Below are 27,821 nucleotides of genomic sequence, written 5' to 3' on the forward strand. Positions count from 1 at the left end.
CATATGCCATGTCTGAACTGGGGTGGTGGAGTGAGCGAAAGAATGATGATGGATTGAACCCAGATCAGTTGACTGGGGGGGGGGGGGGGGGGGTGTTTGATTTGCTCAAGCACTCCGTCCATCATTCCCTTTGGTATCGCTTTGTTCGCCCTAAGGTGGCAGGGTATGCCTAGATGTGAGTCCCTTGCTCACTTTGCCACTGGATTCAAGCTAGCCTGGCTGATGACGGCTGAATAGCCAGAAACCGGTCCCAGGATGCCTGTTTCCGTTCCAGGGAAGACGTGGCTTGGCAGTACGGGTCGGACTGTTCCCATGAGGCACAGGGTTAGACTTATTTCCATATGACCATGTCTGAACTAGGGTGGTGGAGTGAGCTAAAGAATGATGATGGATTAAACCCAGATCAGTTGACTGGGGGTGAGTGTTTGATTTGCTCAAGCGTGCCGTCCATCATCCCCTTTGGTACTGCTGTGTTCACACTAAGTTGGCAGGGTAAGGCCAGACGTGGGTCCCTTGCTCACTTTGCCACTAGATTCAAGCTAGCCTGGCTGATGACTGCTGAACAGCCTGAAACCGGTCCCAGGAGGCTTGTTTCCGGTCCAGGGAAGACATGACTTGGCAGTTCCGCCTGGACTGTTCCCATGATGCACAGGGTCCGACTGATTTTCATATGACCATGTCTGAACTGGGGTGGTGGATTGAGCTAAAGAATGATGATGGATTAAACCCAGATCAGTTGACTGGTGGTGAATGTTTGAGTTGCTAAAGCGCTCCGTCCATCATCCCCTTTGGTATCGCTTTTTTTCGACCTAAGTTGGCAGGGTATGCCCAGACGTGGGTCCCTTGCTCACTTTACCACAGGATTCAAGCTAGCCTGACTGATGACGGCTGAATAGCCAGAAACCGGTCCCAGGATGCTTGTTTCCGGTCCAGGGAAGACATGGCTTGGTAGTTTGGGCTGGACTGTTCCCATGAGGCACAGGGTCAGATTGATTTTTATATGGCCATGTCTGAACTGGGGTGAGCTAAAGAATGATGATGGATTGAACCCAGATTAGTTGACTGGGGTTGAGTGTTTGATTTGCTCAAGCGATCCATCCATCATCCCCTTTGGTATCGCTTTGGATTTAAGTGAGCACGAATGAGTGTGAGCTTGTTCCCCTTTAAAGTGTTACTGTCCGTGACATACTGGTGATAATTCTTGGTTTACTGTGGCGCCCACGGTAAAATGCTTGTATTAGAATACAGAGGTAATTCTTGTAATGTCGAGCCCCGATGCCAAAGTGCTGGCTCTGGCATGTTGCCACATAATAATAAAGGTACTTCTTGGCACAAATCTTGCCCATGCCAAAATAGTGGGGTGCTAGAGGTAACTCTTGGCATTAGTAGCACTTGTGCCAAAATATGTGTCCTGGCATTAAAATACGTCATTCTGTACATACATAAGTGCAACCAAGGCATATGGATGTTGGCAACCATGACAAAATGCTTACCCTGCCGTAAGAAGGGGTAATTTTTCACATGAGTCATCCATGATAAAATGCACGGCATCAGTGGCAAAATTCTGCCACTACGAGTAGACTGACAAACGCTCACCGCGGCTGTGCGTGAGTTTGAAATGGTATTCCCTTGTAAGGGGAAACACCCATTACATCGATGTCGCACCGCGACTTTTACATCGCAGAATCGTTGACATCGCATGCTTTTACTATGCATGCTACAACGGCGCGATGCCATTAACATCGCATGCAATTACAACGCATGCGATGTTAATGGCAGCTTTTCAGGCCTCGTACAAATGTGTATCACGCCAAAATAAACTGCCTAACTTCCCAAGTGCCACCATTTTTTATTTAGCTGCTTTTGAGTCACCGGAAAACACCAGCGCAACCGAAACTGGCTACAATTTAAAAGAAATTCTAGTAAATCGTGCGGATGCACTTCAGTGAGGGGAAACACCCATTTCACCAACTGTGTTTTCACGCACTGCCATCGCATTATCACTGATGCAAGATGCGGGTGCGATGATGACAATGACGGATGCAGATTCAGATGCCGATCACTTATATTGAAGGAAAAATATTGATGCGTGCAGATGACAGATGCGCATTGAACACTTGCATTGTATTACAATTATTATGATGCACATTATGACTGATGCAAGATGCGTGTGCTGCGGTGACATGGGAGATGGAATATGACATTATGCGGTGACGTCATACCATACCCACCGGCCAGAGAGATGACATCTTAGCAAAGGCTGGCTAATGCGTGCAAATGACAGATACGCATTATGATTGATGCAAGATGGGGGGGAGGGGCGGGAACACGGGAGATGACAGATGCCTGCAACGATCAGTTGTATTGAATATGATTTATTTTACGCACACATGGTTACACTATGAAAAAAACGTTAGTTTTGTACACGGGAGAGGACGGATGCCTGCAATGATCAGGAGAGGTGAGGGATGCCTGCAATGATCAGTTGTATTGGATTTGATTTATTTTACGAACATATGGTTACACTTTGAGAAAAAAGTTACTCTTAAACTAAAGATAATTATTACTTGCTCAAATAAAAACGCGTTCTTAACGGAGGCTGATGCAAGATGACATGGCAGATTGAAAATACATTTTTTGGGGGGGTCACGAACACTCAGAAGCTTGGATATTTTATGCTATGCTGCAACATGACCTCATAACATAGCCACAGAAGGTGACAGATGCAACGCAAAGGTGACAGATCCAGGGCGTGCTGCGGTGACAGATGGCATGGACAAACAGCACGTCACGTCCAGATAGGTCAATACAAATCGCCCCAGATATTATAATAAACAGTTTTGGAAAAACGATTTTATAGCATGCGATGTGATGATCTGCGATGGATTTGCCTAAAGCGGCAGACACACTACAATAGCGTGGTGACAGCATGCGCACTGAATGCGTGCGATGTGATGCCTTTTGCGATGTAAAAACGGCGTGGTCATTGCTGGCGTTGTGGCGGTTATCGATGTATCGTCATACATCCCCTTGTAAGGTTAGGTGGATGCACCAGGTATGGCCCTCGGATCATGGGCGTCAATAATGGCAAGTGTGCAGTGCGTTCCCCCTAGAGGGGAGCAAGGTGGCCTCGGTGCACTCGCAATACAAGTAAATCACGTTGAATGTTGGTAACTTGATAATCCAAGGTAAGTATATACGAAGAAAAGTGAAAGACCCTTCGCGTTTTTGATAGCTTCATATTCATATTGAATAGTATTCGCTTTGAAGTCATATCATGTATTGTCTTCACGTGTTTTCATGAGACTGACATAGGTATCTCATAATACCGATGCATTTCTTGTATTTACTTTTATTGCGAGTGCACTGACGGAAAATTGTGCCTCTGGCATTTTGGATGTAATTCTTGGTACGAGGTGCCCACCCATGACAACATGCTGTTCCAGGGACAATGGGGGTCATTATTGACACAGGCACATTTTCTTATAAAATGGGGTAAACTCTGAGAGAAGGGCGAGCTGTATTATCTTGGAGTACCATTACAGTATTTATGCTCGGCGAGTGCCCTTTCAGAGTGTATTACTTTTAGCAAATCATGTGAATATTGTGCTTTAAAATACATTATTTGCAACCAATTATTCCTAATTCTTCTCAGAGTGAGAACCCCTACGAATCCAACAAGTCTGTCTAACTCAATCGGGGCTTGTATTACAACTCACTTGATCTCTAACCGCCACTGTATAAACGAGCAACCTTTGATTGCCTTTGTCAGTTTTGCCATTCATACACAATCTCAGTAATCCTGTATTAGCTGCGCCACCTCTGTCCTTTAGATACTTGCTGTTGGTCGTTTCTGCTCATTACGCTGTCAGTTCCTTTCCTTTGCTCACTCGTATAAAATAGTGCGCGCTTGCCACCCTCTGGAAATGAGCAGTAATGCAGTTGCCAAACATTTCTTAAGTACTTGGTTCGTTTAAATGAATTATTTTGTTAATTTAAATATTTTACCATAGCGTGTATACCAGTGTGAAAGACTTTTATTTTCTACCTCTCCCCAAATTAGTGCCAATCATGTAGCTGCGTGTATGGTTGGGCATTTGTCTGCAACAGTTTATAAAACCTACTACCACATGTTCTCTTATTTGCCCTTTTCTCTTCCAATGTTGATCTAATTTCTCTAAGTTTCCTTCTACAATTAGACTGTGCAAAACAGTTTGAAGAGGTGCATTTATTTGATGTTGCCGAGCTTTTCTTTTTGTTTCAGTACTTTTTATTATTGCTTCCACTATAAAACACTGCAATCCCCTATTCGTACTGATGGCTGAAACACAAAAATGGAAGATTCTAGAGACGATAACAACTTTTGAGTACAAATGATCACCATAAGGCCTAAGAAAAGGATAACACATTGTCTTTTCTATCTCGACATCCATCTTTATGTGCATGTCTTAACTGATTTTTGAAATGCAGACGACCCCCTCCCCCCAAATCCTCAAATTGCCACTTTGTTCTTGGATGGAGATCGATCCTCTGTTAAAGTTTGTGCATCAGATTTATGGGATGCGTTTCTTTAGAATGTAACCCAAAAGACATTATTCAAAGGAAGGTTGCTAATTCGAGTCATCCCATGGGATCCAAGCTACATAGTCCTAACTCTACATTGCCCGTGGGTTAATGCTTTTGTTTGAACCTAAGGCACGCGTGGGAGAGGTGTGGCGCCGCGGCCAGGGCGACTGACGCTGGAATCTGGGGATCAGGGTTCGATCCCCGGCTCCGGCGGCAGGTTAGCCCAGCACCATGTGACTCTGGGCAATAGCTTGCTTAATCTTCCCGACGGCCCCCCAGCGCCTAGAGACCCTAACGGGTGATTGTGCGCTATACAAATGTGGATTATTATTATTATTATTATTATTGAGAACTGAAAGAGAGACGCAATCTGAGAGAAATCAAGCTCCAGCTCCAGCAATGTCTTACATCTGTTTCCCAGAGTAAATGTTTCAACTCTGGTGAAATTGGTCTACCTCTCGCAGATAAAATATCTATAAATTGTTGTATCAGTCTACCTGCCCTTCTTAACTTCCAACTGGAGAGTGCACAAGAAATACTAATGACTTGTACAAGAAAGACTCTGATTAACAAGAGTTCAGGATGTTTTACATCTGGTAAGTTATCTTAAATGGCATACAGGGTTTGGCCTGATCAAGCTATTTTACTGTGTCAGGGATTTTCACAGACTATGGGCCTCTTAATATTTGAATAGCTGTGTTAAGATACAGAACCTCTCCAACTCCCAGATATAAAGCTGGTATCTGTTCCTGTTTTATACCACTTTTCTGCCATACAAAGTAATGTGATTTTTTAACTGATTTACACCTTTTAGTTTAAACAAAAAAGTGAATAAAAAGCTTAAGCCAGTCAGACAGTCAGTCAGAATATCTTTATTCGACTCATTACAAGTCATACAAAGAAACAAAACAATAAAACCCTGAGGAGGGAAATATACATAAATAGCCCTTCAATAACCTAAAAACATCAATCTAAGTACATATTATAAATACTATATACAAGAATAAATAGAAAATACATTATACAATTCATATCAAAGAAAAAGAAAAACATAACAACTTTAAAAAGTTATTATTTTTTTTTTTTTAAGGCGACATTTGGCCCCCCCTTTTTACCCTCGCAGCGGCCACTAAGAAGTTGGCAATACAGAAAGTTGTACGGGGATTTGTCAGGAGTTGTAAATAAAGCAACGCCGGACGCACCTGAGTAAAGCCTGCTTCTTTCAAAATAGGGAGCAAATATTTTCTTCTCTGCTCATGGTATAGGCTACAAAACATAATGAAATGCATTGTGTCCTGCACAGAAAAATGGTCACAACTGCATGGGGGGGCTAGGTCTGGCTTCTGCCAAGACGTAAAGGAACCTAAATAAAAATGTAACAGGTTAAACCTAAATTTAGTTAGTAAAAACCTGTGGTAAGGGACTGCAACAAAAGTGAGATAAGATGCAAGGGAGGATTCGCTCATCAAAAGATTGTGAGCCCTAACTGCTGGCTTCTGCATTTCAGCTTCCTCACGGCGCATTTCCTTCATAACCCTGAATTACTTTTTTATAAGGTCTATGTCCAGAGCTCTAATTTTATCTGGGCTTAAAAAGAGTTCTGGGCGGCCCAAATCAGTGAATGTTTTAATTAGATAGGCCAACCATGGGATGCTACTATGTTTATCAAGTGATAAAACATCCTTCAATATTATGTGGTTCAAAGGAAGGTCTTCGTTCAACCACGTTTTCAGCCACAGGGTTAAGGGTGCTAAACTCAGAGTCTGACAGGTAGGGTAAACCCACCTCTTTATGAATGGAATAAGTCGGAGTTGACTGGGGGATAGAGAGAAGCGATCTTATGAAGCTATTTTCTGCCCTTTGGATGGGGTCAAGATTTACATACCCCCACAAAGGGGATCCATATAGTGCAATAGCAACAGGCTTGCACTTATAGATCTTCAAAAGGGCTTCCATGGGCCTGGCTCCCAACTTGCCAGCAAAGCCCAAAAGCGCTGAGGAAGATCTAATAACCGCAATCCTCTTTGCTCTAATCTGTGGCCCCCACGTTCCATTCTGGTCAAACAATACACCCAAATAGGGAAATGTGGTTACCTTGGCCACCGGGGCCCCTCTGCAGAAAAATGATTTATGTCTTTTTTTAAAACGCTCACGGCCCATAACCATAGTATGTGATTTGGAGACATTAACCCTAAGGTCTAGGTTATCCATGAAGGAGCCAAAAGCATCCAAGAGGCGCTGCAGACCTACACCGGTACGGGCAATCAACACGGCGTCATCCGCGTACAGGAGTGCCGGGATGTGGACATCTCCTGCACGTGGCACATCCGCGTCCTGGTCTTGCAGGTATTCCCCCAGGCCATTAATATAGATGGTAAAAAGCGTGGGCGCTAAGATGCAGCCTTGCCGAACCCCTTTTAAAGATTTAAAAAGTGGGGTGCATCTGCCATTATTTGACACTCGGACAGCTGCAAAAAGCTCCTGATGCATAGTAGCCATGAACGTGACCAAAGCTTCATCAATACCCATCTCCAAAAGAATTGACCAAAGTTTTGCCCTATTAACGAGGTCAAAGGCCGAGGAGAGGTCCATAAATGCCAAAAACACAGAACCCTCCTTGGCCACCGTATACTTAGAGATGAGTAAATGCAGATTAATACATTGTTAGATGGTCCCTTTTCTCTCCCTAAAACCATATTGCAGGTCAGACAGCCCGCCACAGCCCTCAACATTCTCCCTCAATCTAGATAAAAGGACTCTCCCCAGAATTTTTATCGTTGAGTCCAAGAGGGATATGGGCCTATAGAACGCGGGGTCGTCCCGCTGACCTTTATTTTTAAAGATGGGGACGATGGTAGATCTGGCCCACGAGGCGGGAGCTGGGTTACCATTAACTGCATTGAACACATTTGACATAACCTCAGCCCACAGTTTAGGAGAGTACATAAAAAAGTCAGCAGGGACTCCATCGGGGCCAGGTGCCTTATGTTTGGTGGTTGCCAAGAGAGCTTTCTCCACTTCTTGGGGATTAAAGATGATAGGATGAACATCCACATTAGTTAATGGACCATTTTTACAACCGTCTTCATCACCCCTGTAAACATTTTTAAAGAAAGACAACCATTTATCGTCTGTGATCACGCAGTCCATAGGTGCATTGCTATCATCAGAGAATATGGGCTGTTTGATGATCTCCCAGAATTTCCTGCTATCCTTCAGCACTGCCGCCGAGAGAAGATTGTCCCATGTTTCACTTTTAATGGTGTCTTTACGATTCTTAATGGCTGACTTATAGTTTTTCCTTAAACTCGAGATTACAACTTTATCCCTTGGGGCGTTTTTTAAAGCTGCCAACAGTTCTCTATGGGCTTTCGAGCATGCCGAATCGAACCATCGCTTGTGTCCTTGTACTCCCTGGATTGGTTTCGCCAAAAGATCCTTAGATACCTGGTTACAGATTGCCTCATAAGCTGCTACTATGTGAATACCTTGCGTGCCCGGATTTTTACAACGCTCCACATGGCCTTTGATTTTAGGGAAGCATTTTTCATAAAAATTTTCCGGAATCACTTTAGCCCACTTCACTCGTCGGTCTTGATCAGTGGTCCTCAGGGGATGTGTCAGTTTTGATATCATTGGTGGCGCCCCCATCTGAGCACCCCAGGCCACTTCGAGTAAAACTGGGTTATGGTCACTATAGTGTGTTGCAACTGTGCGATAAGCCATGGTCCGATTTAAGATCCCTGGTGAGACAAAAATGTAGTCGATAACTGTGCCATTTTGGGCGCCGGTAAAGGTTGGCAATCTCAGGCCACAATCATTTTCGTATAAGTCGTAGTTAGCCAACAGATCTTCAAGCTCCTGGCCCTCTACAGAATGTTCAAAATGAGGTCCCTGTAAGGCCGCATCATCAAACTCATTTGTACTTCTTCCCTTACATGATAGATTACATAAATGAATGTTAAAATCGCCTAATAAAATAAACTCAAAAGCTAACTCGATATTCTGTACTGCTGTGTTTAAAATATTATCCAAACTGGAGATATTGCGACCGCTATAATCACTATTCCCTGAGTTGTAGAAATTTACATATAAAATCCTACATGTTTTATTAATCACCCTTTCAACCATTAGTATATTGTCAGAGTCAGTACTAATCTGCCTGTAGCTTCCCACCAAGTCTAACGCAAACAGAATTACCAATCCACCTTTTGCTCTGCCCGCCCTGCTAGCCACTGCAGGTTTGGTAAAGCAGGTGAACCCATCCCACCAAAGATTGTTGGATGTGTCCCATGTTTCTTGCAAGGCAATTATATGATGCTTAGTTACAAAGCTCAACCAGGCATTATCCTGACGTTTTGCAGCTAAGCCTGCTACATTCCAACTAATAATCTTGCACGAATCAGTAGATGGCCTTAGTGCATTTGCATCCTCTAAATCACCCTCGACTGCTAGTTGCAGTAATGGGCCTTCGCTTGTGCCAGCTGGACACAGGCTCTGTAAGCCCTCTCCCCGCGTACTCATTTTTACAGCAGCCACAGTCCAAGATGAAGGCAGTTGCTGTACAGGATTCATTAACGCCTGAGATTCTGATGCTACATTGGGTACAGAATTAATCAAGTGCTCAAAAATGTTTAAATCTCCACATTTTACTAGTGAGTTATTCAACACCTCCCTATCCAGGTCAATTCCTGGTTCGAGTCAGTCACAAGTGTTCAGGTCAGATAAAGGGCCAAACCTGTTTCCTGTGGCAAAGCCCCACTCAAAAGGAGTAGCCACCTGACCCTGTCCATATAAAGCTGGGTTCCACATAGGTTGTGGGGTAATAGGACGTGTAAGAAAATGGTCGTTTCTCAACCAATGTGTGGGCCTAATTCCCCGCGCACTATGTTCGTAACCCATAAGACCAGAACCCCATCCATTAAACCCTGGTTCATGTGCGAGGACTGGCCTGTTATTAAACTCTTTCTGGTAGTTGAATCTTCCTGGCTCCCGATGTACTATGGGCTGAAACCAGTCATTAAAATGTTGAGATGTGGTGCCCCCACCCCAGCTACTGGGATTAGTGTTTCTTTTGTAACTGGGGATAATGGGTTTGGTAGCAAGCTGAGTCTCGTCATAAAAGAACTTGAGAGTAAGAGGAACTATCGAACCACTACGACGTTGGGGTGGGAAAACATTATTCAAAATTTCTGGAAGAACCTCGGCGTTGGCAAAGTTTAGGATGACACAGTCCCCCTGAAACTTTTTTGGCTTACTGCCAATCCATGAGACCCTCCTAGTCATAACAATGTCCCCTGCCAATTTATCGAGCCCTTGTTGGGCCATATACATATTCTTAGAGAGCCAATGTAACGCTTTATCTTTTAGATCCTGATTGGACTCATTTTTTCCTTGTGATAGAACAGGGACATTCGCCAGCACCAGCACTACTGGCGAAGCTTCCACTATAAATTGGACTGAAACGTCCTCTTGTTGCGCAACCACTGTAGAACCAGTGGTGCTGTTTCGGCCGTCTCCATTATCTACAGCAGTATCCTGACCAGGAATAGGTACTGACGGCAACGCTGGCAAGAGCAGCGGCCCTTGTTGAATGGGTTGTAGGTTACTTTCGATTGGGGTAACCTCCACGTCTGTGGGTGTTAGATTTGTGACGAGAGAGGATAGATTCTCTACCTCATCTACTAATTTAATATGTACCCCACCCAGTTTTTTGACCTCAGATGTTAATTTATCTAGTTTCCCGATCAGAGGTTTAATTATGGTCCTGATCTTAATATCTATCATTTCTTGAATCCTATTAAAAAGATCATCATCGACAATGCGTTTGGACTCTATATCAATGTTGGGCTCTACATATTTCCCCCCCAACCTAGTGGGTGGTGTGGCAGGTTTTTTCCTTCCTAATTGTTTCCCCCCCCTCTTTGCTGGAAGTCTTCTACAGGCTCTAACAGCCCGTGTCGAAGGCTGCGGAGATTGTGGGTCTTCCTCCGTGACAGCTAGCTGTTGGTTCACATCAATAAAAACACTATCTGATAGATCTATTAAGTCAGTTCTATCTGTTGGAAAGTCAACGTCAGCAGCAGCAGCTACCTCAGTGCTATTGTTTTGAGGATTAGAGTCCGCAGAAACTGACGGCGGTTTTTCAATGAGTGAATCCGATGTAGCTGTACTTAAAATACTTGTAGAGGGGCTATCTGTGTGCAAAATAGGTGATTGACTTAGGCCAAGAGATTGCCTTCTCTTATTGTTGATGTTACTGACCACTTGTACAAGATATGAGTCAATAGTATTCACTGCCTCAACTGGGGCAGGGATCAGCTTTTTCCCCATAATTGAATTGGTGATTTTAGACAACCTTTCAGGGCTCAATTCAGGTGAGTACAGTCAATGTTTGCAACGGTGTACCGTGCAAGTCAATCAAAACATCCAGTAATGGAATAGGAGGCCAATGCCTCTGTTAACTATTATCAAATAGAACTAGCTGGAGACAGTACCTTATAGTCTGTGTGAGAGGTGTCAGGGGGGTGGCCCAGCCCAGCCTTTTCCAGCCGATGAGGGCCGTAGAGGGCCCGCCCTTTGCCCGGGCTTTGCCCCGGGCGTCCCGCTCGCGTCCCGCGCCGCGGGTGTGTGCTCTTTATGGCTGCCTCGCGCTCTCCGTGCGCGTCACCCAGCGCGCCGCCGCGTGGCCTGCCGGGTGTTGTGGTTCCCGGAGCGGCGGCGCGGTTTCACTGTCGGTTTGACTCTCTTGGCGGTGTCGGCTTCTCCGTGAGCAGAGCGGCGTGTCAGGTAAGGATAGAACAGGCTCCCCCTTAAAGCTTAAGCCGTTATGCAATAACTGACATTTCTTAAATAGAAACTGCAAAAACTGACGTTTGTTATTTTGAGCGGTTTACTTTTCCAACCTCTTTCTTTGTTTATGCCTTTGCGAAATAGCATTCAATTCTAGCAGTGTGGCAATCCTACCTCTAATTACATTAATAATACCAGTCTAGGCAACATCATTTAGTCAAATCATTGAGTTTATTTACCAGGACCAATGTGAGTATTTCAGTGTGAGCTAATGTTCTAGTACTGGAAAAAGCATATATTTAGGCTGATCTAGATTGCAAATCTCAAATACGTTGTTCTGTTACTGTTTCCTTCCTTCCCAAGGATATGTCACTACTATATTGGAGGATGCTAAGATTTACTCAAGCCATGCTAAAAAATCAAACGTTGATGCTGATGATGTGAGATTGGCAATCCAGTGCAGAACAGACCAGTCTTTCACCTCTCCCCCTCCAAGAGATGTAAGCTATGTCGACGTATTTATCATTACTCTGGCCACTCATCTGAAAAGTATTAAAATGAAGCTTTTCTTTTTTCAGTTTTTATTAGACATCGCAAGACAAAAAAACCAAATGCCTTTGCCGTTGATCAAGCCGTATGCTGGACCTAGATTGCCACCTGACAGATACTGTTTGACTGCACCTAACTACAGACTGAAATCTTTGCAAAAAAAGGTATGGTGTTATAAAAACATCTTTTTTGCTTTGCCTTTATTTTCTCAGGTGAACATTGTAAAATCTTTCCCCACGTATGTATTCTCCTTCGCTCACCCTGAGGATTCAATTCTGTAATGCTGTGAAGCTATATCACTTTTGCACAGCTTTTTTATTTTGTGTAGTTGAAAGTAAAGGCACCTGGTCGGCCCTCTTGGCAACAGTCAACATGAAAGAAGTCATTTCATGCATGAATCAATTGATGCAATAGCCATTAGAGTTATGAAACTCATTGTTAAAGGAAATCATTTAATAATTATGCCAACATATTTTAGTTGGCTCATGTTTACAGCGCAGATATGTATTGGTGGACACACATCTTCTTAAACACAATTACACTGACTTTAATACTGGCATTTTTGACAGCATACATTTTCAAAGCAGTCTTGCGTCTCCTTCAATTTCTTGCCTTTTTCATAACATCTAAAAAGTAGCGATACTTTTGAAAATACTGATGGTGTTCTCCCTGATGAAGGATCAGAGATAGTCCAAAATGCATAGAGGAGTGGTGAAAACAAAGATAATATGCAATTGGATTTATAATGAACATTCACAAAACAGCAGACAATGTAGAGGATGTGCAAAATAAACATGGATGACTTTACTTTAAGACCTAATAAAGGATGAATTTTTCAGCATACCTGTATTCAAGAAGGATATTTTGGCATCATTTTCTATGCATTCCTGAACAATTCTAATGACTACTACTTCTTTGGTTCGTATATGAAAGGGCTTCCTTCACATTTAAGGTAGCGTGTTTTGAACATTATAGTATACCTAGGTCATATGGTGTGCTTTCATATTACACCTTATATGGGGTCACCGTTTGGAGTTCGATTAAGATACTGTCGGTGCAACCACTGAGTTATATGACTTGATCCCCGACTGGCAACATGCTAGTTGGTCCCACAGAGACAGTCTTTTCTACTCACTGCGAGCAGTTAGACCCATTTACACAGCCTTCTTTTGCTTAATCTGAAGGGTGATGCTTCTTGGCACGGGGATGTCACAGGACCTAATGTGGGTGCTATCATATTGCATTTGAGAGGCACCAGAGTTTGCATCTGTTTCGGGAGGTTTCTCCCATCATCCTCAACTGTGCCTGTCATTTTATCTTAACTGGGACTTGAGCAGCTTGTGCTTGAGCCGTGTTATTTTTAGTTGCTTTAGTTTGCACTGTTCTTTCAGTTCCACATCATTCATTCAGTCTCATCAATTTCCTCGTTGTGTAAGGCATGTTAAAAGCTAAACCATATTGCACTATAATATTAAACTTGATGCCCCGACTAGGATCACGCGGCTAGCTGCCGGGGTTTGTTTTTCCCCTGGACTCTTGCTGTCATAGATACAAACACTATCAAAGGTGAGAGTGCTGTTGCTCTCTACTAATAAGATGTAAATGGTCAAACGGAGTTGTGAGTCTTTGTAATAACACAGCTTTATCACTTTAATAATGTTTAAAAATGTCTAATAAAAACAAAGTTCAAATAGAAAAAAGTATACAAATTTCAGTACACAATAAAATGTTGATATAATTCAATAATTAAACCTGGGCCTCTGGATATAAACGCTGTGTACTGTTTAAGATCGTCTAATGATCAGGAACACTGGAACAATCCTGAAAATGAGCTATACAGAAGAGCAGAATAAAATAGCTCCAAAATGTTTAGATGGTACATGTAGTGTGGATGGTACATACAGTGTACGTAAACATTTACCTTTCGCAGTCGCTTACAGATGGGAAACTTTATACTCTAATTATGGAATGCTGCTGTCAAAATCCAGATGTTTCGTAATGGATTTTCAAAACTTAGTGTTCACAATCCACTTGTATTTAGAGTTACTTGGTGGCAAATGACACCGTAACCTCAAATTAAACATTCCAGAGAATCAAGAGTATCCTGTAGTTAAACAAAATGGTTTAAAGTGATAGTAAAGCTATGCATATATGCAGGTTTAGGTTTCGAGGTTGCCCATTTGTTAAAATGTGGATCTCTCTCAACGTTTGGATGCTAGCTACTCTGGTTTAGCTATTTCAGTCTCTTGAAAAACCAACCTCGATGTTTTGGGTTAATGTGAGGGGGTGTATGTCGACTTCTATCTGACCCACTGGGGCAAAGGTATGCGAGTCTAAGAGGTCAGTAGGACACACATAAGACCACATTGGCCTTTTTAGGTCTCGCTGGTGATGCAGCGCGAAGGCGCTGTCGCCAGCGAGCTCTATTGCTGTCGTCTTGCCTGCCAAGTGGTACAGACCGGGGCACGCGCCGAGTTGGTGTCTGTGGACGCGCTTCTGAAGAGACGCGATTGCGCAGACGCGATTGCGCAGACGCTCTCCCATATACACACACAGCCCCTGCTTTCGCTTGGCTAGCATGCACTAACGGCACACACACACAGCCAGCCCCCCCTTGAACACACAAACACACAGACGCGCGCACATACACACACGAGCGCACACAGACACACACACGCGCACACACGCACCCGCCCACGCCCACCGTACAACTAAGCCCCACTCACCGCATCGGCGGCCTCAGCCGCCACTCCTGACTTATGCAGCCTCCGCGCGACAGCCGTGACGCTCCAGAACTTCCGGTTTTGAGATGTGCACGCTCACGGCTTGTTAATACCTCCAGGGGGAGAATGATTTGGGAAGACCGGCCCTTTTCCTGGTCTGTAGATTGACAGGTACCACAGTCTATGGAAGCTTGAGAGCGTTGTAGCGTCCGACGTTACGTGTACGGGAAGCCGAAGCCCTGAATGGCCTGCATTGTGCCCTGGCTAGACACATTAACCGGCTGAAGGTGAGATCATAATCCCCCTTTGTGTGCTATCATCGCGGGCGGGAGTAGGGATGGAGAGCTGCTGCAATCTAGGCATGGCGTGTACACCTCCAGCACGGTCCTATTTGCATTCCCATGTGTTTGCGAACTTCAGGCAAACATAGCATGCAAATGAAAAAAAAATTGAATTCTACCTCGGGGATCTTGAGCAGGAGTATTTTTTCATAAATCCGCACGTGGCTGTGAGGGTCGGTATATCTGTTGCAGAATAGCATTTCAAAAGAGTGGGTCACGGGTTCAGAAGTATATAGAATCGTTCATTGTTTTCAGGCCAGGTTTGTTGTGACATGCTCCACTTGCCGGTTACAGTTTCTAATAAGTCAGGGTCGCCTTGGTGTCTCTTCCTCCAACATCGATAACACATGACCACCATTGTGTTGTGTAAAAATAGTCCGGGCAGTTTGAGGTACTCGGAAGTAGCTGGCTGTCTCCCTTGTGGAAGACTTACTTTCTATCTATTGAAAAGGGAGTAATACATCTGGTGTAATCTTTTCTCCCCATTGCTGTCATTTTACGTTTTCGAACTAAATTGATACAATAGTTAGTTACGTGGATTCACGTTGTGTGTCGCCGGACGCGTTGTTTCTGCATCATGCATAGCATCTATGAGCTGCTCTGAGCCTTGAGAATAGATGTAGAGTTCAAGTTTTAGCCATTCTTATCAGGTGTGATATTTAGCATGCTGTGAGTGAGAGATTCCTTTCCCCTATAGGGCTGAAAGTGAAGTTGCGTCTCCTTTCTGCATCTCCAAAGTTAGTAATGGATCATAATGGGATCGGAGTCCTATGTTCTCAGACTGGACTTTGATGAGCCAAGTTGTGTTCTGAAAACCCTAACGAAATTGTTTCCGGCAGTTGAAAATGGAATCTGTCGAGTGTTAGAACTGGAAGCTGAGTCTGGCCGCTATTTTGGATTCGGCCCAGAGAATAAAAGTGGAGACATTTCCCTGTATAATTAAGTGAAGCTGAATCAGTCTGGGTCTCCCTTCCCCAGCTCCCCGCCATACGAGGGCTGAAGCCAGAGAAGTGAGTTGAGGAAATTGAACCTTTTTCAACAGCAGCACACGAGCCACCTCCAAAGCACCGTGCCCGTAGTGAAAGATGGCTAAAATAATTAATGTTGCAAGGGAAGTAGGTCACTAGTAATCGTTCTTAAGATTAGAGACTGGCACAGAAGCATGAGACCGATTCACTCAAAGGCGCTTGACCGCTTATAGATGCCAACGCAGGTACATCTAACTAATACGATCTACCAAATAACACTATCTAGACTCTTCCCGCATCTATCACTCCTGCAGACACGCCCACTGTATCGCCGCTGGGCTGGCTGGCTTTCACTGGGTGTGCAGTGAAACGAGCAGGGGACGCTAGTGCTGATACACACACACACACACACACACACACACACACACACCCAACCACACACCCAGAACCACACACACAACCACACACACACACACATACAACCACACACACACAACCACACACACCACACGCATCTATCGCCCTCACTCTATCGCACTCACTCTATCTATCGCCATCACTCTATCTATCTATCTATCGCCCTCACTCTATCTATCGCCCTCCCTCTATTTATCTATCGCCATCACTCTATCTATCACACCACCACAGCATCACTCAGGGGCACCACATCATCACTATACACTACCACACCATCACTGAACGCCACAGCATCACTCGTCGCCACCACAACACCACTCAGCGCCACCACAGCATCAATCTGTGCAACAATTCAACAACAACTGGTTCAAATATGTTCTCTCAATGTTTCAAGCTTTATTACAAATGTCACCAAAAGATGTTAATATTTCACTTCTGTTCTTGGATTTTCGTCACAATAAAATACACTGAACATAATCTTCACAAAAGTTATTACAAAAGTTTAAGCTATTGCCATTATAAATTACAATAACTTTTATTTCAGTATTAATTATTAAAAAAAATTACAAGCCATTGTTATTTGTAATATCAATACATCTAAGTCACGTAAATACAAAACATGTTGCATTACAAATGCTATAGGTGTCACATTTGCAAAAATTAAAAATATTGGCATTGTAAATGACAAAGCTATTAATTTAGCTATTTTCAAAACCAACACATAAATAAAAAATTCGGCATTTACAATACCAATAGCTCAAACTTTCCTAATGCGAGACCTATTGCATTGCAAATGCTTGTTTAATCTGGATTACATTCAAGAAAACTTTGTCCTGGAAAGGTAATGTGGTTCAAGTACATTCGTAGGCAACAGACATGTCCATCTGTGCCTAGATTGTTAGGTTTATTTTTACATTGTCAAGTTAAAGACCGGAATGGTTCTAAACAGCTTAGATGTACTTGAACCACATTACCTTTCCGTTCCTTCGCACAATCACTCAACTTTCCTTGAGCACTCACTCCCTCCCTCCCTTTCTGAGCATCGATGTGTACCAATGTTGATTAATCTCATATGTTTTGATTAATTCTATTTCTGTGATGCAATATGAAATCACAAGAAATCAACAGTTTGTGCAGTGACGTTTAAATTTTTTTTAATGCATTTGAATTTAGTTCCACGTACATTAATCTGTAATCAGCTAACCACTGTGACCTTTTTTCTTGTACCGTTGTTCACCCGGATCCAGTGGTCCTACGGGTTACCCCATTTATAATACCCGAAGAAAAGAACATATACTCTCAAATGTGGTTACCATATGCCCCTCAAAGGTGGCTTCCCCTTTGAAGCTCATTTTTAAGCTAACACCTTGTGTGGCTTTCTTCCAGGAGGAGGTAACACTTCCTTCAACAGGTGCCCTTTATTATTGCTTGTCCTGGGAGTTATTTATGTGTCTCCCCTGGTGGGTGGGAGGCTTCCTCGTGGCCAGCTTTAGTAAATGGCCACTTGAAAAGTTGCATGTGGCAACAAGTTACATTTATTTCGGCTTAGTCATCAAGTCAGGCTTTATCTAATGAGTTGTTTGATACCTTGAAAAAAGAATTTTGGACGTCCCATTCAGAAGGTAAACAGCTGAGATGTCAGCATGTAACTCTGTACTTGCCAATGGGGCTACCCATCTCTCTTGCAGCAAAAATGAATATTTCTGGGTTTTTGCTGCTATAATATGTTAATTGCTTGTTCTACTGTTTGAATCTGTTGCACTCTGCCTTGAAATCAATAGGGGTGACCTAAACACATTCAAAAGGGGGGTTGGGCTTTGCCAGTGCTTACAATGGTAAAGGCGATTTAGCAGTTTTAAACTGCCCCTCCAGTCTCTAGTGGCAAACTCCATGCCATGTTTTACCCATACCCTTCAGGATGGTACATCAAGTGCTGAAGTCTCTTAGGGGTCACTGTATGCTTACAGGCCCTCAGTACTACTGGTACCATATATAATTCACTTGGACGTAAGTTAATCTATGCCATTTGGGTGTAGCCCAATCAAGCCTACACAGAGAAGGGTCCAAGCACTGGCACCGAGGTCTGGTTAGTGGGCCTCAGTGCACTCGGCGTCGAAAAACCATTAGCATTTGCCTAAAACATTTTGGGTCACCATACAAAAAGAAGCATTTCCTTCTGCAAGGATATACGAAATCAGATATCAGCGGTTTCACTACAAAAATAGCCTGTGTGATTGTTTTCACGATATGTAGGTGAGTTCTTTTCTATTTCCCCCCAACATTTGTAAATGTAATGTTGCAGTATATTGTAGACTTTATTTCTGATACTTAATTGTTCATTGATGTATTTCACACAGATGTCCTCATCAACAGGAAGAATAACAGTGCCCCGGTTAAGTGTTGGTGCTGTTACAAGCAGACCGAGCACACCCACTCTTGGTAAGAGGTTTACTTCGTTAACATTTAGTTTTTGGGAGTATTTGCATGATAACATTTAGGAAAAGTTACCACTTGTGTAAATACCTTTGCTGTCTTTAGAAAAAAATGTTTGGTTGCTTTCGTCACAATTGTCAAATGATCTTTCAACAAACTGCTTTTGCCAAACTGGAAAATCCTTTGTTTTATCCTTAAATATGCAATGCTATAGTAGGCTGCTTAGAAGTACCATCTAACACTACCTGGCATATAAAATTTAGCAGCCAACATAAGCTAAATATTTATCACATTACTGTTTCTGCCAATTTTGCCTAATTATTCCTGACTTTCTGCACATCATCTTTATATGCTAAATTACACAGTTGCTAATTTACAGTGTACAAGACTGTGTGTCTCTAAGCATCCTTTTCCAACCTCCGTCTCTATCCTGCATCAACTCCTTTCAACACCAAAGCTACTTCCAGCTTTAATTAATTAATTGTGGGTTTCTAACGCGCTAGAATCGACTCCCAAAGGAGTATCTCTGTGCTATAGACCGCTGGGGAACCCGTCCTGGCTTTCCCTGTGAGATGGTCCCAACTGGGTATCTCCAAGGTGAAACCAGGCATCCCCGGCGTATGTGGGGGCCCGTTGTGGAGATGAGGCAAGCTAATGCCCAGAGTTGCAGAGTGTGATCCCTGGTTAGGGTAGGCACCGAGGCGAGAATTATCGAGTCCGCTGACCCTGGTCCACGACCCTGCCGCGTCGGGAATTGAACCCTGGTCCCGGGCCATCCTCTGCTTCTTGGTCTGCCGCCTCTAACCAGTGAGCCACACCACTCCACACCAAAGCTTTGCAAACCCCTTCCTTTTTTGCAGCCTTCAAATGCAGACAGCTGACCCCACTCTATGGAATTCTGAGATATCAAAGACACTGTACCCAGATCTGTCACAGATTAATGGTTGTCTTGTGTTTGGGACCGATATTGTTTAATTTAATGCTAGAATTGTATTGTCATTTAATGTATTTGTTCTTCATAATTGTTCTTTTATAAGGCATGCACCAGTTTAATTCAGGTTGTAATGCACACCAGACAAAATGTATTTACATAAGTCCACCATCTAATTTTTTTTTATTTTTTATTATGGTTATTAATCGTCCAGAATCACAATGCAGTCATAGCAATATTTACTTATCACGGTTAATTGTATAAAAAATGACAATACATTCATGTCAAAGAGAGGATGTGTTCACAACTGAAATCTTGCGTTAATAAACCTAGTACTGTGTTCGGACATGAACATTTGTATCTCAGCTATATGTATCATAGCATTGTAACTCTTAACCAAAACCCCCCAACCCGGGTCACATAAAGGAAACTCCCGCCCCCCCCCCCAGGGCTCCACTGGGGCCATGACCCACACTTTCTGACCAGGTTGAAGCTCTACCAGAGTGGCATGCTGGTCGTATCACCGCTTCATCTCCAACTGGCTGGCTTCCAGATTCGCCTCAGCGAGTTGCCTGAAATGCCTAGTCTGGTTCCTGAAGGCCAGCATGTAGCTATATACATCCTGTGGAGGTTTCCTGAGAGATTGCTCCCAGCCTTCCTTTATCAGACTCAGAGGTCCTCTGACTGGGTGTCCATAGAGAAGCTCAAAGGGACTGAACCCTAGAGATTTCCTTAGGGGTGGTTAGGAGTGGTAAATTTGTAAGTTACCCCACACTCCTGCCACAGGGACTTCATATACTTGGAAATTAAGTTGGTACCCCGATCAGACACTACCTCTTGATGGAATCCCACTCGGGAGAACATCCCCATCAGTGCTCGTCCCACCATGGGGGCCGTCACTGTCCTCGGAGGTATGGCTTCCGGGTACCGGGTGGCATGGTCCACCAAGACCAGGATGAACCTGTTGCCCATGGCTGTCTTGGGGTCCATTGGTCCCCCAATGTCAATACCCACCCGCTAAAAGGGGGTGCTGACCACAGGGAATGGCTGGAGAGGAACCTTCTGCTTCCTCTCACTCTTTCCACTTGCCTGGCAAGTCTGACAAGTCCTTCAATGGGTGTCTGAATTCTTGCACATTGGGGCCAATGAAAGTGGGTGACCAGCGTCTCAAAGGTCTTGTCCTGCCCCACATGTCCTGCTAAGGGCACATCATGAGCCAGCCCCAGTAGGAAGGCTCTGAAGCGCTGGGGTACCACCAGCACACGGGCTGACCCAGGCTCAGCAACCTTAGGCTCACTATACAGGAGACCATTCTCCCAGTAGATCCAATGTGATCCGGACTGATCACCTGCTGCCTGGCTTGCAGCCTGTTGCCGCAAACCCTTGAGGCATTCTTTCTGCTCCTGGCAGAATTCTTCCTTGGAGAGGCCCCCTTCCTGCTGCCAATGGCTCAGCTCAGGCAGGTCCCCCAGTTCAGGTACCTGTTCCCCTGTAGGCTCCAGGGCATCCCCCTCGGGGTCTACCTCCTCCTGGACCATGGGAACTTTGGGGGTCGGTTTCCCGTGCCCCCTGCCTCCTCTCTCTAAGGCAGGTTCCTGGACCTCCCTCTCAGGCTCCGGGTCTTCTTGAGCACCCCTACGGGCTGCCATTGACCGGGTGGTCACACACGGCCAGTCAGGCAGACCCACCATCTCCAAGTGAGTACTCCGCTCCACCTTTCCCCAAGGTGAGCTCTCCAAATCGTTCCCCAACAAAACGTCAACAGTCATGGCGAGCCTCACAGCTACCTGAAGAGTAGCAGAGACCCCCCCCCCCCCCACGTTCAAAGGGAACCTGTGCCAATGGACAATGGCTCTGTGTTGTCAGCGGCAACAACTCGGTAAAATGCATGATTAACAATCTGCTCTTGAGACACCAGGTGACACTGGACAGCTGTCACATTGGCTCCTGTATCTCTAAGAACTTCCACCTTATGGCCATTGATGGTCATCCACTGCCCATATTTCTTAGTGTTGTTGGGCAGTTGGGTCCCTGGGACCACCTCGCAGTCTCCTAGAGAGACAAGGGACATCTCTGCGGGACCCCACCCACCTTGGGCACCAATCTCCTCCCCCAAAGCTACACTTGCCATCTGCTGGGGTGGAGCACCAGGGGGTGCTGTCTTTCCAAATAGGCGGCACCTGGAGTCATTCGCCTTATGACCCAGGTCCCCACATTTGTAGCATTTCAGGGGTCCCCCTTGAACGGGTGGACCTGTCGGGCCCCTGGCGGTTTGTGGGGGAGGCTAAGAACCTTTGCCTTGGTTCCCTTGGGGACTACTTTGGGGCCTTCTTTGGAACTCCCTCTGTTTACCCTTGTCCCCCCCACTCTTCTGCTGGGGACCCTGCCCACTCTTTGCTGAATCTCCCACGTGACCCTTGGGGACCCTGGTGCTCACTCAGCGGTCTGCCTCTTCAGGAAGCTTCCTATGGTTAGTCAGCTAAATATCAATCAGGTGCTGGCACAGCTCTGAAAAACAATAACTAGACAAGTGCTCCCATGCAATTAAACCAAAGAGCTCCTGAAAAGCATTAACTTTGCTGCCCTTTACCTAACCATCCAAGGCTCTGCAAAAGAAAGGGACATATTACACCCAGGTACTGCCCTCTATTATCTTGCAATTCCTGAACCTCTGTCTATACAGTCCAGGGGTCAAACCATACCTGGACATCAATGAATCTTTCATGTTGCAATAAGAATTATGGTCTTCAGAAGGCAAGTCTAAAAGTGTGTCGTCCCCCCCCTCAATAAGGAACCGCCCCCACAACCCGCTCCCCAATCTCTCTCAGGGACCCAGTGGGAAGACATGGCTACCTCATAGGCTCTGAACCACTGCCCAATATCATCATTCTTACGAAATTCTTTCAGCACATCTTTAGGAATATACACCCTAGCCTCTACAGGCACTGACGGTGTGCTGCCACCAGAGCTCTTGGCCTTGAATTCCAACTCCCTCAAAACCTCTTCATGTTCAAACTGCATTTTCTTCTCTTCTACGGCTAGTTTCCTAGCTTGCACTTCAAATGCTAACTGCCCACTTAGCTTGAGCTTGGTCCGCTCCATTTCATGCATCTTACTCTCTTTCCTACCCTCCAACTTTTCTGGAGACAGTTCTCTGGCAGAAACACTGCTACCTTTTGGGGAGACTACTCTCTTCCCTCCTTAACCCAATAGCTCTTCCAGCTGCCCATCTGCATTCTCAACAAGGGGTGGTGATGGGACAGAGTCTCTGAATTAAGCAGAATACTCTCACCCAGTCAAAAGATCAGGGCTAGATCCAACACCGTTTTTTAGCTCATTGCACCATCCCAGTTTCAGAACCTGGCTGTATGCAAATTAGTCTGTTCCTGTCCCAGTGCATGATGAGAACAGGGCAAACCAAACTACAAAAGCCAATTCTTACACTGGGAAGGAAACAAGCTTCCGGGGACCGGTTTCTGGCATTACAGCCGTCTTCGGCCCGGCTTGCTTGAATCCTGATGGTGCAATGAGCAAGGGACTCATGTCTGAGTATACCCTTCCACGCTTAGGGTGGACAAAAATATTAACAACAAGGGGTGGTGAGGGACAGAGTCTCTGAATTAAGCAGAATACTCTCACCCAGTCAAAAGATCAGGGCTAGATCCAACACCGTTTTTTAGCTCATTGCACCATCCCAGTTTCAGAACCTGGCTGTTTGCAAATTAGTCTGTTCCTGTCCCAGTGCATGATGAGAACAGGGCAAACCAAAATACAAAAGCCAATTCTTACACTGGGAAGGAAACAAGCTTCCGGGGACCGGTTTCTGGCATTACAGCCGTCTTCGGCCCGGCTTGCTTGAATCCTGATGGTGCAATGAGCAAGGGACTCATGTCTGAGTATACCCTTCCACGCTTAGGGGGGACAAAAATATTAACAACAAGGGGTGGTGAGGGACAGAGTCTCTGAATTAAGCAGAATACTCTCACCCAGTCAAAAGATCAGGGCTAGATCCAACACCGTTTTTTAGCTCATTGCACCATCCCAGTTTCAGAACCTGGCTGTATGCAAATTAGTCTGTTCCTGTCCCAGTGCATGATGAGAACAGGGCAAACCAAACTACAAAAGCCAATTCTTACACTGGGAAGGAAACAAGCTTCCGGGGACCGGTTTCTGGCATTACAGCTGTCTTCGGCCCGGCTTGCTTGAATCCTGATGGTGCAATGAGCAAGGGACTCATGTCTGAGTATACCCTTCCACGCTTAGGGTGGACAAAAATATTAACAACAAGGGGTGGTGAGGGACAGAGTCTCTGAATTAAGCAGAATACTCTCACCCAGTCAAAAGATCAGGGCTAGATCCAACACCGTTTTTTAGCTCATTGCACCATCCCAGTTTCAGGACCTGGCTGTATGCAAATTAGTCTGTTCCTGTCCCAGTGCATGATGAGAACAGGGCAAACCAAACTACAAAAGCCAATTCTTACACTGGGAAGGAAACAAGCTTCCGGGGACCGGTTTCTGGCATTACAGCCGTCTTCGGCCCGGCTTGCTTGAATCCTGATGGTGCAATGAGCAAGGGACTCATGTCTGAGTATACCCTTCCACGCTTAGGGTGGACAAAAATATTAACAACAAGGGGTGGTGAGGGACAGAGTCTCTGAATTAAGCAGAATACTCTCACCCAGTCAAAAGATCAGGGCTAGATCCAAGGCCTGATCTTTTGACTGGGTAGGAGTGTTCTGCTTAATTCAGATACTCTGTCCATCACCACCCCCCTTTTTGAATCGTTTTGGCCACCACAAGTGTGGAAGGGTATGCTCAGATGTGAGTCCCTTGCTCACTGCACCATCAGGATTCAAGCAAGCCGGGCCGAAGACGGCTGTAATGCCAGAAACCGGTCCCCGGAAGCTTGTTTCCTTTCCAGTAAAGAATTGGCTTGGTAGTTTGGTCTGCCCTGTTCCCATGTTGCACTGGGCCAGGGTCAGACTAATTTGCATGTAGCCAGGTTCTGAACTGGGATGGTGCAGTGAGCTAAAAAACGGTGATGGATCAAGCCCTGATCTTTTGACTGGGTAGGAGTGTTCTGCTTAATTCAGATACTCTGTCCATCACCACCCCCCTTTTTGAATCGTTTTGGCCACCACAAGTGTGGAAGGGTATGCTCAGATGTGAGTCCCTTGCTCACTGCACCATCAGGATTCAAGCAAGCCGGGCCGAAGACGGCTGTAATGCCAGAAACCGGTCCCCGGAAGCTTGTTTCCTTTCCAGTAAAGAATTGGCTTGGTAGTTTGATCTGCCCTGTTCCCATGATGCACTGGGCCAGGGTCAGACTAATTTGCATGTAGCCAGGTTCTGAACTGGGATGGTGCAGTGAGCTAAAAAACGGTGATGGATCAAGCCCTGATCTTTTGACTGGGTAGGAGTGTTCTGCTTAATTCAGATACTCTGTCCATCACCACCCCCCTTTTTGAATCGTTTTGGCCACCACAAGTGTGGAAGGGTATGCTCAGATGTGAGTCCCTTGCTCACTGCACCATCAGGATTCAAGCAAGCCGGGCCGAAGACGGCTGTAATGCCAGAAACCGGTCCCCGGAAGCTGTTTCCTTTCCAGTAAAGAATTGGCTTGGTAGTTTGGTCTGCCCTGTTCCCATGATGCACTGGGCCAGGGTCAGACTAATTTGCATGTAGCCAGGTTCTGAACTGGGATGGTGCAGTGAGCTAAAAAACGGTGATGGATCAAGCCCTGATCTTTTGACTGGGTAGGAGTGCTCTGCTTAATTCAGATACTCTGTCCATCACCACCCCCCTTTTTGAATCATCTGCATTCTCAGCCCCTTTCTCAGGGGTATTCCTTGCTTCGACCCAGGCCCTCAGCGCCTTTTGGTACTCATCCTTGTTGGTGAGACCGGTCATTGAAAGTTTAAATCTTCTGCAGAAATGCTTGAGCTGTTTTACGTTGTAGCATTCTAGTCTCTCTTCTTCCCAATCATAATCAACAGATGCAATGGATTCTGCTTTCTCCATTGTAGTTAAACTTGGCAGTTCTTTGCAAAAATAGAAAGTCTCAGAAAAACTATCTACCAAAAGTATGTGGTTGTGTTTTGGTCTGCTAGTAGTGTTCACCAATCACTGTACATGAGTCACAAATGCAAGTCCAGAATCCCACCGCTGCCACCAATGTTAGATTTGGGGGACTGTAGTTGGCACAGTTAAGTACTTGTGACAAATAGGGACCTTTGCCTCTAGTCAGGGTTAGCGAGTACACTCCTAAAATAACCCCTGCTCACCCCCTTGGTAGCTTGGCACAAGCAAACAGGCTTATCTCAGAGGCAGTGTGTAAAGCATTTGTGAACACATACAGTAATCAAATGACAGCTCTACAGATGGACACCACACAGGTTTTATATCAAAAATAAGTATTCTTTATATAGACTTATCACAAGACCACAAACAAAAAAAATCCACAATACTGTACTTAAATTGGTAGAATTAGCTTAGTTCTCTATAGATCTTAAAATGCGACACTGAGTCAATGTGTCTTAAGATGCGACACGCAGGGCAACACAAGTGTTGCAGGAAAGGTGATGCGGTAGTCCCTTACACGCAAGGACAGTGATGCGTTGAAGATCTGGTGCAAAGAAATAAAGATGATGCGATATGCTTCCCGGTGATGCGGCGGCATCTGCTGCGACGTCGATCCTCTCTCCTGGCGATGCGATTTGCTTCCACAACGATACGAGCCGCAACAAGCCCTGCGACGCGCTTCTCGGAGATGCGGCGGCGTGTGATGCGACGTCGATCCTTTTCTCCTGCGACCCGCTTCCCAGTGATGTGGCGGCGTCTGCGGTTACCTCGTTCCTCTTCGGTAATGCGAGGCGCCTCATGTTGTGAAGCGGCAGTTCGGCGACAGACTTCTTGTTCGTAAGTTGCGCTTCCAGCTCCTTGCGACACGCAAGTCGTCAAAAAGTCCAGCACAACTACAGGCACTTAAGGAAGACTCTTGGGGAGCTGGTGGGTGAAGTCTGTTGTCCCTGAGACTTCATCAGGAGGCAAGCTCTGTTCCAAGCCCTTGGAGATCCTTACACGTTGAAATAAAGTACACAAAGTTCCTTTCTCCTTCCTTTGGCAGTCAGGCAACCACTGCAGGTCAATCCCCCAAGCAGCGCTTCAGCTAAGGGATAGTCTCTCCTCAGTTTCTTCAGGTTCCTCTCCTCAGCAAAGGTTTCTTCTTGTTTGGCCAAAAGTGATCTAATTTCTTGGGATTAGGGTCCCAATATTCATACCCCAAAATCTTTTGTCCTCTGAGGGCAGAGGGGCCTTTGCCCAGTCCAAACCAGTTCTGGAACACTCTGTTTACATGACTCCTTCTTTCCTTTCACAGGGCAGAAACATCAGACTCCCCACAGGAAGTGGAGCCAGCATTGTGGAGGGAAAGCACAGCCCTGGAGCACTCTGTTGACATGACTCCTCCTCTCCTTTCACGATGCAGGGCAGAGACATCCGACACACCACAGGAGGTGGAGCCAGCATTGTGGAGGGAAGGCACAGCCCTATTTAGGTCCCAGGTGCAACTCCTCCCTCCCTCCCATCTAGATGCAGATCTCTCTATTCACCACTGGGCCGACTCATTCTGTCTCCTGGAATCCCCCAGCCCTGTCACTCAAACTCCAGACAAGGAAAGCACAGCCTAGCAGAGGCAGGCTTGGATAGTTAGACAAGAAAATACCTACTTCTATAAGTGGTATTTTCAGACACAGAATGTTAAAACCAACTTCACTAAAAGATGTATTTTATCATACAGGCATACTAAATTTGAATTTCCACCATGTTCTCTGAGTCAGTTAGGATTATAAGATGTACTAATCTAACTGCCCATTCTGGCCTATGGAGAACAGGTGGTCTTGCAATAGTGAAAAACAAAAATGGCTGTAATTCACTATTCGGACATGCCACACACACCAGGGCATGTCCGACCTTATACTTACAATGCACCATGCCCTTGGTCCTAACATTGGGGTGTCTGATATGAAGAAAAGGGAATGTTTAGGGACTGGCAAGTGGGTGCACTTGCCCAGTCAGCATGGCAGTACCAGACTGCACAC

General features: G+C 45.2%; 1 protein-coding gene across 1 annotated transcript in view; it reads left to right on the top strand.

Moving 5' to 3' along the window:
• LOC144829407 (transcription initiation factor TFIID subunit 9-like) overlaps window positions 1-27,821 on the top strand; it is a 113,206-nt gene that overhangs the window by 60,568 nt on the left and 24,817 nt on the right. Inside the window, exons 3-5 of the mRNA XM_078688527.1 lie at window positions 11,722-11,858; window positions 11,937-12,071; window positions 18,714-18,795. Coding sequence (XP_078544653.1) covers window positions 11,722-11,858; window positions 11,937-12,071; window positions 18,714-18,795 — 354 coding nt within the window. The remainder of the gene's footprint in view (window positions 1-11,721; window positions 11,859-11,936; window positions 12,072-18,713; window positions 18,796-27,821) is intronic.

Source organism: Lissotriton helveticus, chromosome 4_1, assembly GCF_964261635.1.
Source record: "Lissotriton helveticus chromosome 4_1, aLisHel1.1, whole genome shotgun sequence".
Lineage (NCBI taxonomy): Eukaryota > Metazoa > Chordata > Amphibia > Caudata > Salamandridae > Lissotriton > Lissotriton helveticus.